This window comes from Monocercomonoides exilis, assembly GCF_001643675.1.
Source record: "Monocercomonoides exilis strain PA203 chromosome Unknown scaffold20-1493094, whole genome shotgun sequence".
NCBI lineage: Eukaryota > Preaxostyla > Oxymonadida > Polymastigidae > Monocercomonoides > Monocercomonoides exilis.
Window position 1 is genome coordinate 705,156 of NW_027150565.1, and position 11,341 is coordinate 716,496.

General features: G+C 33.9%; 1 protein-coding gene across 1 annotated transcript; it reads right to left on the minus strand.

The window, feature by feature from the left end:
- Positions 1-9,337: 9,337 nt before the first annotated feature.
- On the minus strand, positions 9,338-11,337 carry MONOS_197 (putative 60S ribosomal protein L3-2). Its single transcript, XM_067871857.1, has 2 exons — positions 11,218-11,337; positions 9,338-11,147 (listed from the first exon to the last, which is right to left on the minus strand). Exons 1-2 carry the CDS (start codon positions 11,317-11,319, stop codon positions 10,092-10,094), a joined length of 1,158 nt encoding a protein of 385 aa, XP_067728132.1. The 5' UTR covers positions 11,320-11,337; the 3' UTR covers positions 9,338-10,091.
- Positions 11,338-11,341: the final 4 nt, after the last annotated feature.

Genomic DNA, 11,341 nt, shown 5'->3' on the forward strand with positions numbered 1-11,341 from the left:
ATAAAAGGATAAAATTGAATGAAAAGTTTTAAAAAAAATATTTTCAAAAAGAAATTGCTGTCCAATAAAAGCACAAAAAGCACAAAATGCTATATCTCTTCAAATGACTTTAAAATCACCATTTGAATGTGTTGTTTCGTATTATAAAAATCTTCTTTCACATTGCTCTTAAATGATGAGTCCTTATTCATTCACCCTCCCTTTCTTCCTCTCATCTTCTGCCCTAGTGCTCTTTCCTGCAAAACTTCAACCGACTTTCGCATCATCTTCCTGCTCAATTCCTCTTCTCTTCTCCAATGTCTGTTTTCTTCTCTTCTTCCTTCTTCTTTCTGCCAGTTGGAGCATTTGATACGTTTATAGATTCTTCAGTCTGATTGTGAGAACAACAAGAGCAAGAAGAGAAGAATTTGACGGAAATTAAGAAGAAAAAGAAGAATTCGAGAAAAACTTCTATAACACAAAACACATTCATAGAAGTCGATCTTATTAACCATTCTTTTCCTCCTCCTCTCTTCTTCTTCTTCTTCTTCTTCGCATTTGCGTTTGCATTTGATGCCTTCGCTTGAGCTTCTTCGTCAAGTTGACATGCTTCAAGTTATTTCGATTTGATATGCTTGTTTTCAACAGAGGTGCGGAATTAATCCAATTAAAAGAACAGCCATGAACAAAGGAATTAATTTTTGGTGGATTTTTGGAATTGTTTGAAGAAAAAGAAAAAGATAATAATAATAATAATAATTGGTTGATTGAAGCAAGCGAAATGAAACTGTTGAGAAAGACAGAAATGTTCATGCTTTTGTACAAAAAGGATATGATTCTTCGGCCTGCGTGATTGAAAGGCATCAAAAATCAACAAGGTTGTGGATGATGAAGATGAAAGCTGCAAAAAGAAAATGGAATGAACATGCAGTGTTTTAACGACGAAATGGAAGAAGGATGAAAATAAGGTTGGTAGTCATTCATCGATGCTAATTCTGTGGACGTCAATACATCTAAAATGCATTCTTTGATATTTAAGGTACAAAATTCAATGGATCATGCGCAACATAGAAGCAGACTGACACAACGAATTTGTTGAAAAACAAATGAAGAAAGCAAAAACCATCAATTCTCTTTCATTGGTCGTGGCAGCAAAGAAAACAAACCTCGAAAAATAATCGCATTGCTTGCTCAAAATGATTGCCCTTTCGAAGAATGAAATCCAAATGCAGTTGGACAGAACGTTGTTTGATTGCCAACAAATATTCGATAATTGGATGTCTCGTAGTTGGCGTTTCTCCACTCTTTTGAAACAAAAGCGGAATCAGAAATAGATTTTTGTTGCTTTCCATGTCTGTCTGGCGCAGTCCAAGAAACAGGAAAACCTTATAAATAAAACCGATATTTTGGGGTTCTCCTTTTTTTCATTGAAGGGTTGCCTTTTTTTGTGATAAATATCCTTCCCTCGATATTGTCAGCAACTTTCCATCCCCAAAAATACCACAAACTATTCCATTGCCTTATGCTCCAAAATTCTATATAATTTTGTGCAGATTTTGTCCTTCACAGAATACCATCCATAAATCAACAATTTATAATATGACAGTTGAATTTGTTTTCACCTCTTGTTCCAAATAAAAAATCATGAAAATCGTAGCCCTTGCATAACTTCATTTATATCCTAATTGCTATATAATAATCAGGTCCTTTCTCATCGTGTTGCTCTCCAAAGCGGAGATTGGCCATTTCAACAATAACTCATATTTCTGCACCTTGGAAAGGATACGGAGGGAAATATCTTCACAATCAATAGAACAATATAAATTATATACACCACGTCTTTTGTGTTATTGATGAAATTGTTGTATTTTGTCTGTCTTCCAATTTTCAATAATCAAAGGTTAGAATTTCAAAACTAATGCATTACCATCAATGTCTGTTGTCATCATAGGAAATAATATTTTTAGTTCCATAGATAATGTTTATTCACTGATCTCTCATCTTTCCAATGGATAATCTCGTTCAAAGAAAACTATTTGATCAAAGAATCCATTACGAAAAAGAATTATTGATAAAACATTGTTTTCATCCATATTCCCTTGGCAGAATGTTAACAAAAGAAAATACAGTGTGAATGCAACTTTTCTTTGACTGTTTCAGATTTTATTTAATGCCAATTTTCTTTGATCAAACATATGCTAATTCAATTGAATGATAAAAATACTGTGTTTTCTGGTACATTATTTCATTAAAACACAAATGGAATACAACACAACAAAATTCACTGGTTTGCATAAATTGTTACGTTTGAATTTTTGTTTTTCACATTTCTTCTTTTTTAAAGAATTGTTTTCTGAACTTGAGCAATATAATGAGGATGAACAGAGAAAGAAAATTATTGAAATGAATGAAATATTTGATGAAATAGTTAAAGAAGAATTTCAATCCGTTTTCATGACAGAGTTGTTCGATGAAATTGACTAAATGATTGAAGAAAAGAAAATATTTTTGTACAATGTCTTCCTTCTGTGAAATATGTTGGATATTGCAATATGATGAAATGTGCATGGATATTTGGCTTTGAAAAACCTTCGTTGAATGATAGATTTGAGAAAATGATTGTTGAATAAAGTGAGAAGAAAGATGAAAAGAACGAAAAGATTTTGATTGATCTTTGCGAATGCTATCTTTTATTGAACTACTGGGTTTCTCAGGAATTGCTTTCAATTGTGTGCGTTGCCTTTTGAAAGCAGCATTGAATAAAGAGGAAATCGAGGAAGTTCAAAAAGAAGTGGAAATGGGTTTGCTGGCTTTGAGTAACATTCAGCAGTTGGGAGTATATATATCTAATTTAGAACGATTTTTTTAACATATATTTTGACGATGATGTGTATTGAAAAAAGAAAATGGGAGAAAAAATGCTTTTGAAGGTTGTAACAGAAAGTATTCAAGACCATCAAGTGGATCCCAATCGGAACGCATTTCTTGAAAGTCAGCTTGACAATTTCCTATTGGAAGATGTATCAACGATAGTTGTTTGAAAAATGTTTTTGTAGATAAGTTGTATTTTTGTGAGAGAAGCGACAAATGGACTTGAAGAATTATTGAAATATAAAGATTTGAAGAAAGAGAAAGAAGAAAGGGAAAGAAGGGGAGGAAAAAGAGTGTTTGCAACTTCATCAGAAGAGAAAAGAAAGAGATGAAAGGAGGAAGCAAACTGTTGATAGTTGCCTGTCAAATTTTCTGATATTCTATTCTCTTTTTGATGGGGTCGTTGATCCGCACTGATTGAATGGAGATTGAGTGATGCTATTACCGCTGAAGAACACATCGTTTCCTCTGCCATTAGTTGCAGTGTTGCCATCGAAGAAACAGAATGTGATGAATTTTACTCCACTCATCCAGTTATATGTTGCATAACAGTAAATGGCGGCGCCTCCATAATTAGTAGAGGCAGTCAATTCATTTTTGATAAACTGGCAATCATTTACAACAAATTGACTTGGCTTATTGCTTGGAGGATTATTGAATGTAAAAGAACCAGCAGAATCGCTACCAGAATTTGAAATACATTTGCATTTGGAAAACAGGAATTGAGCATCTGAGGGCATGTAATAGAGGGAAAAGTACCAACCAGTTCTGCACCAGCCAGATATTGAACAACTTTCTACTCTTTTTTCTGAGAATGTCCAAACGAAATTTGATTGTGGTCAAGCTATTCAATTCGCTCCTCCATGAGCAGCTGAACAACTTGTGAAATTGGATTTTTCAATGTTGATATTTGACAAATTTTGAGAGAACAACGCTCCACCAAAATTTCCATTTACTGCACAATTGTAAAAAGAACAATAAGCAATTGTGAGATTTGAATTTGTACAACAAACATAAAGCGCACCACCATAACTTGATCCACCATTTGAATTATTCCATTCGCACCATTCGAAGCGATGACTGTTCAGATCGAATGAAGTCAGCCTTCCAGGTTTCGCTCTTTGCGTTTCAGTTCCAATGTGTATGATAGGTGCGTTTGACAAAGAGCGTGTTTGGTGGAGAAAAGAGGCATTGAAGGCAGAGAGAGAAAAAGATGGGCTGTTGAGGTTGGGGAGAATGGCGCCATCAATGGGGTTGTGGGTGTGGAGGAAGATGGTTGAGTGGACGGAGAGAGATGAGTGAAGAGAGAAAGAGGGGATTGCATTGGCGTTGATGTTTGTGGAAAAGGAAGAAGAGGAAGAGGTGGATGAGATAAATGGATTGAGTAAGCGCGAAGGAAGGGATGGAAGAGATTGAGGGGATTGAAGAGAGGAGATGTTTGAGAAGAGGGTGTCAGAGAGATGAGGATTGGGGTGGATTTGGAGGTGAGGACAGGATTAGTGATGGATATGGAGAGGGGAAGGGGAAAAGGAAAGAGAAGAAAAAGAAGAGGAAAAGGAAGAGGAAGAGGAAATAGAAGGAGATGGAGAAGTTGATGGGGAAGAGAAGGAAGAAAGAGAAAAAAGGAAGGGCTTGATGAGGGAGATGAACGAAGAGAATGAGGCGGGAATTGGAGAGTGGGCTTTTTTGAGGAGACTGTTTAGGATGGAGAAGAAAAGGAAAATTAGGAGTTCTTGTTGAGATATGAGGGAGAAGTTGGTGAAGATGCTGAAGGAGGAGTTGGAAAATAAGAATCAAATAGAATGGAAAAGGAAGGAGCATAAATGGTTGATCAAAAGGAAAGATTGCAGAAAGAGAAATGAAAGTTGTAAGATTAAGCATCTATTTAAAAGGTTGAGAATTCACTATTGTGAAGATGAGACATACGGTTCTTAATCTGATTCGGAATCAACTCATAATATAATGAAGTGAAAGAAATGTTGAATTTTTCAAAAACAATGGCAAATATATAGTCAGGGACAAAACCCGGGATTTTCCGTTCAGCTTTTTTTGACACAATTCAAAACTTTTATATAGAAAAATTAACTGACTATCGAGTTTTTCGTGTATTTAGGTTGTTCGAACAAGCCAAATAAAATTGCCCGAATTGAATTTGCATTAAAAATAACAGTTAAAAAAGAAAGGCATTTGAAAAGCAACTGAAAACAAAGCACTGTTTAATAACGTTGAATCATGTTGAAAAATGAATTGAACAAATAATTTTCTTGTCACGTGAGATATTATTAACTGTAATTGAAGATAGATCCACATTTTCTTTCTGAAGTGTTCTTTCTTTTCCTTTTCTCACTCGCGAAAAGAATCTCTTCTTCTGATGTATCAAGTTGCTCTTTTCGATCCTCTGAATTATCAGATTATTCGGTTGAAACATCATCGCGAATAATTGTTTTCCTTCCATGAATGTCTAAGTTGACATTTTCAACAGGTCCTGTTTCATTGAAGCTTTTGTCATTAACATTAGTTGATTCCTTCACCTCAGAAATTGCAACATCCTGCTTTGTTACTGAGCTTTTAGGCTGACTTTTTCTCTTTTTACCAATTGAATGGGAAAGTTTTCAAAAAAATCATCTCCAGTTATAAATTTTTTGCTGATGCTGCTTGAAGGTGAAGAATTGTTTAACGCTTTTTCAATCATCAAAGAGTCTTCAATTTTCTGCGGAAGGCACTGATTAACAGAAGAAGTGTCAAATGGATAAATTCCGCATGCTTCAAATGACTTTTTCACAATTCTTGGAGAGAGAGAGTTACTAACCACTTCTGATACTGCAGGTTTTAATGATTTTCTGTAAGAAGAAATTGACGAATCAGAAGGAACCGAGAATACTCTTTTTAGGCTGTTTTTGAAATGCGCGAATACAAACCTATCCAGCGGCTGAGTTAGATGTGTTGTATGTGATGGAAGAATCAATAAATGGATTAGACGATCCCTGCACCAAGATATCACTGGAAAACTTAGGCGAGAGGAATGCCCATCAAGAATAATCAAAGCGTAGGAAGACGGTCCATGAAGCTCAACTCTTTTCTCATTAATTATTGGCAATAATATTTCTATCTTAACCTTTTCAAAATCTCTTCTTGTCATCCAGCCTGTCCCATTTGCCAAACAGTTAATTCGATGATACTTCAATTCCTTTAGATCATCGGAAATGGTCTGAGAAGGCCATAGCATGATTGGATCAAGTGATGTCCCATCTGCGAAAATAAAAAAAAACAAATGAGCATTTTTCCATCGCTGAGCTTATGGCAAAAAAGCATGATGAGTTTCTTATGTGACTACTATTTCCTCGTCAGACTGCTTCATCTAGATGCAAGTTTCGTCCATATTGATAATTAAATCTGATGTAATATTATAATCATCAATCACATTTTTTCAACAACGAAAACCAATTCCTCATATTTTCAATTGAGGATGCTTGAAGGCGATGAAGATCTATAAAAGTTGGTTTTATTAATTTCAGTAATCCACATTTCTTTATCAGCCTGCGTGCCCATTTTTTGCTGATTTTCATGACTTCAGGTTTTGGTGATCATTCCTTCTTTTTCTTCATCATCACATTTTCTGACTATCAAAAATGCATAATAAAAAAAAAAACAAACATAAAGCAACACACAAATCTGATAATGTCTGAAATTATCAATTTGTTTGTTGATGATATTTGAGCAATTGCACAATCTTCTACTTCCTTGATTTCTTCTTTGCAAAATATCCCAGGTCTGCCAGCATGTTGAGGATCACGCCATGCTTTAATTGTAGCATTATGCCTGTAGATGGAAGAATGAGTAATGATTTTGTCTTTCACAGATTCTGAAGGTTTGGTTCCATCTTGTTTCAGAAGATAATCAACTTTTTCCACTTTTGAAGGGAGGCGGCGAAACTCTGCTGAGGCCTTAATCGGTGATAATTTGTTGAAAGGGAGATCCGAAGAAACGTTTGCTTTTTTCATATGATTTATGGAAGTTTGATCATTCTATTTGATATAATTTCTTATTGAAGAGACAAATTTTTTGACAGGCATTCAAAGGATGAAATCAAGAAAGTCAATCAAGAATCGTTTTTTAATTTGGAATTGTTTCAAATAAACATTCAAAAAAATTATTCCAAACTGAAGTGTCCCGGGTTTTGTCCTTGACTATATTACAATTGTGATATCTTCAACTTTGAAGAAGTGAAACTAATTGAAAACAGACGAACAAAGTTTTCTTATCGCTAACTTCATCATCAACATGAAAAATGAAGAACTTTTTTTGTTTTCTTACTTATTTTCATTGAAAGGTTCTTATGCAGTTTGTAATAATAAAAAAATGTGTAAATCAGTTGAAGCAAAAATATTGAATTTTCTAAAAAGTGAAATTTGAAATTCAAAAATTTTAATCTCATTTCTTATTTACAGTTATCTTAATATTGTGTTTGCCATTTTTATTTTCTCAGAGAGAGCTCCATGACGTTTCGGATTATCTTGGTTTGAGCTGGTTTTTGAAAAAAAAAAAAGAAAGAAAGAAAAAGAAAAAGAAAAAAAACATTTCTCATTTATCTGTTTACCGAAACATTGCTTCAATACAAGCAGGAAGAGATCTTCATCATATTGGCCGTCTGGGTTTGTTAAATAAAAAAGAAATGGAAGAATTTGAGTATTGTGTAATTGCTCAAATATCTTCTTCAAATGAAATATCTCATTCAGATGTCATTTGATTGGTGCGTTGTTTATTATTTTGATTTATTAATCAATTTTTTTCGGACTTCAAGAAAAAGTTAAACAAAAAATATTCAAAGATTATTCAATTGCATTGGAGTGTTGCATTATTAGAACAAAATGGACTTTCATGTTTATTAAGAAATTAAACTTGTTGAAGTTGATCAAACCAACATTAATTGATATATGTGGACAAAAGTATTCAACAGTTATAAACTTGAGAAATTGGCTTTCATTGTTGAAAAGTGTTATTGATGATTTTTTGATATCTTCAAATTTAATCATCAACATGGATGAGACTGGTGTATTTGTGAAACATTCTGATTTTGAAAAATCGTCGTTTTAAAAAGAAATGTAGCATTCTTTTATTTCTGAATTCCAATAATGGAAAAAACACAACATTGCATAATTTTTTTTATAGTTCCTTTTGTATAATTTACTAATAAAATGAATATTTCATATTTTTATCAAAATTTTGTTCCAATTCACGAAACTTCAACGAAATGGAAGATAAAACTTGACAATGTGGTTATGCACATTCTTGTAAAGTTTCTTTTAAAGGGACAGAAATAAGATCTGAATATGATTTCTTGTATTTAGTTTTTAATTTTAACAAAAGGAATTTTTGAAAAAAAAATATGTATCATTGTTTCACTCAATGTTTGCATAAGGAACATCGCTGGTTTCTGTGATTTTGCAGCCATCTTAGACGATTTTAGAATATTTGATCGAAATAAATTTCAACAATATTTTCTGCATAGAAAATGGGACAGGCTGGATGACAAGAAGAGATTTTGAAAAGGTTAAGATAGAAATATTATTGCCAATAATTAATGAGAAAAGAGTTGAGCTTCATGGACCGTCTTCCTACGCTTTGATTATTCTTGATGGGCATTCCTCTCGCCTAAGTTTTCCAGTGATATCTTGGTGCAGGGATCGTCTAATCCATTTATTGATTCTTCCATCACATACAACACATCTAACTCAGCCGCTGGATAGGTTTGTATTCGCGCATTTCAAAAACAGCCTAAAAAGAGTATTCTCGGTTCCTTCTGATTCGTCAATTTCTTCTTACAGAAAATCATTAAAACCTGCAGTATCAGAAGTGGTTAGTAACTCTCTCTCTCCAAGAATTGTGAAAAAGTCATTTGAAGCATGCGGAATTTATCCATTTGACACTTCTTCTGTTAATCAGTGCCTTCCGCAGAAAATTGAAGACTCTTTGATGATTGAAAAAGCGTTAAACAATTCTTCACCTTCAAGCAGCATCAGCAAAAAATTTATAACTGGAGATGATTTTTTTGAAAACTTTCCCATTCAATTGGTAAAAAGAGGAAAAGTTTCTTTTCAAAATCTTTACTGAAGCACAACATTTCGAAATATTGTGATAATGAATTATCAAATTCAATGAACAAAAGCTCTTGGATTTCAGAAGATAGAGAAATATTAATAATTCAGAAACAAGAAAAGAGAATAATTGTGTGAGATGAAGCTTCTTAAAAACTGTCTGAAACAGAAAAAGTTCATGAGACATTAATAGAAATCTCTTTCGAAAATACGCTGTGTCAGTGATAAATGCGTGATATTTTTTGAAATCATAACTTTTTTCAAAGTGTTAAATATCCAAAGGTTTTCATCATTTGAAAAAGAAATTTCTTCCGAATGAAAAAACATGACAATTATCACAAAAGCAAAAGTTTGAACTGAAATAATAGAAGAGGTGTCACAAACTTGATCTTTCACTTTTAAGGGTTCATATATGAATATTCATTACAAATTTGCAAAAAGAATATTTTGTCAGAAAAAAAATGGTTTCAAAAAAAATCGCACAAATCCATCAAATTTCTCCACAATGCACATATTCTCGCATCAAATGAGTTTCCGCATTCAAATTTACAAAGTTATAAAGTTTCATAAATTTATCACCAAAAATGATCAGATATGGCTCAATTTTCTTTTGCCCAGACATTAAACATGAAAGACTTTTCAAAAAGAAAAGCTCAGATAAATAAACACATTACAAAATTTGAGCATTCACATATTTTGAGATAATAATACAACATGAAATATCTTTTTTGTAATAAAAAGATAAATATGGAACAAAAAATTTTTAAAATTTTCTTTTGAGATAAATTCTAACTCAATGAAAAACCAAAATTTAGTGATAACGATAAGTTATAATTTGCCATTAATTCAAAAGGTTAGTAATATTTGTTGCAAAAAATGCTTTCTTATAAAATTAGGTGTATTTCTTTTTTTTTTAAATTCCCTTAAATGTTATAATACGCTTAAAAATTTGTATGCGAAAATTTTAATTTGAATATTATTTCTAGAGTTAGGAGAATTTGGACAATTTCGTTAATTTTTTACGTTATCCATATTTTTAATAAATCTTAATTTGAAAATAACCAAAATAATAAAATATTAATATGATATCATCACCTTTATAAATAAACATTTGGAAAAATTGATTGAAAAAGCACTTTTTAAAAGTTAATTAGATTTCTTGTTGTCTCTAACCTTCTTGGAGGCAACATATTGAGCTGCTTTCTCGGCGTGTGTCTGGAAGCGACCATGTCCGAATTTGGAAGAAGTGTCGATGAACTTCAGATAAGTTGGTCTTCTCTCGCGCTCTGGGCGAATTGATTTTCTGATCGTGATGACTCTCTTTTTGGTACCAACAACACCTCCTTTGATCATCAGCCAATCATTTGTAACTTTTCCGTAGTGTGGGAAACCACCAAGAGGTGTGATTCCTTTCTCTGTCAGATCTGAATCGGTGGTAGCTGATTTTCTATCTCCAGCACGTCCAATACGATAGATCTTCTTGTTCACTTCAGTTCTGTGGAAGAATCCGTGCTGACCTGTACGGGCCACTGTGCGCATCACACGCGATGGATGCCATGCACCAATGCAAGCAACCTTCCTGCGTCCACGATGGGATTTTCTTTGAAGCTTACGAACACCCCAACGAGCAACAACACCTTGAGTTCCGTGACCACGAGAGATACCGATCAGATCGACCATCTCGTCTTCGCTGAACACAGTGCTGACACGCACTTGCTTTTCAAACAACTGATAAGCAAAGTGAACTTTGGCAGCCATGGCTCCACCGTTCACTTGGATCTCCATCAAATGAGCTTTCTTTTGTCCAATGTTGACCATTTTCATTTGAGTGTGTGCCAAGACACGCAGAACGGTGCAGTGCTTCACAATACGTTCCAATTGTTTCTTGTAGTTGGCATCAAATTTGCCAGAGTATTTGGTGAAGGCGAGCTTCTTGGACTTGTACCATTTCTTGTAGAACTTTCTTTTAACGCTGACATCCAAGGATTTGGCCCAGAGTGTTGTCAATGAGCGCAGACCACGTGGAGTCTCAATGTATCCCACCATACCGCACACAACCATTGGTGGGCATTCCAAAATTGTCACTTGTTCGCAAACTTCGTGACGATTTGCACGTGCTCCGTCAGTTTCACGGATAACGTGTGTGCATCCAGCCTTATATCCCATGAATGCTGTCAAGTGGCATGGTTTCTTGGGATCATCCTACATAAGTTATTTATGGTAAAGAAATAACAGAACAACATAAATCTGGATGATAATTCAAAATTCAAACCTTTGGAAATGACTTAATCTTACCTTTTCCTCTGCGGCAACGCTTACGTGGTGTAAATCCAAGACTACCGTGACGAGGATGCTCGTATTTGCAATGAGACATTTCGATCGAACGATCTATGATC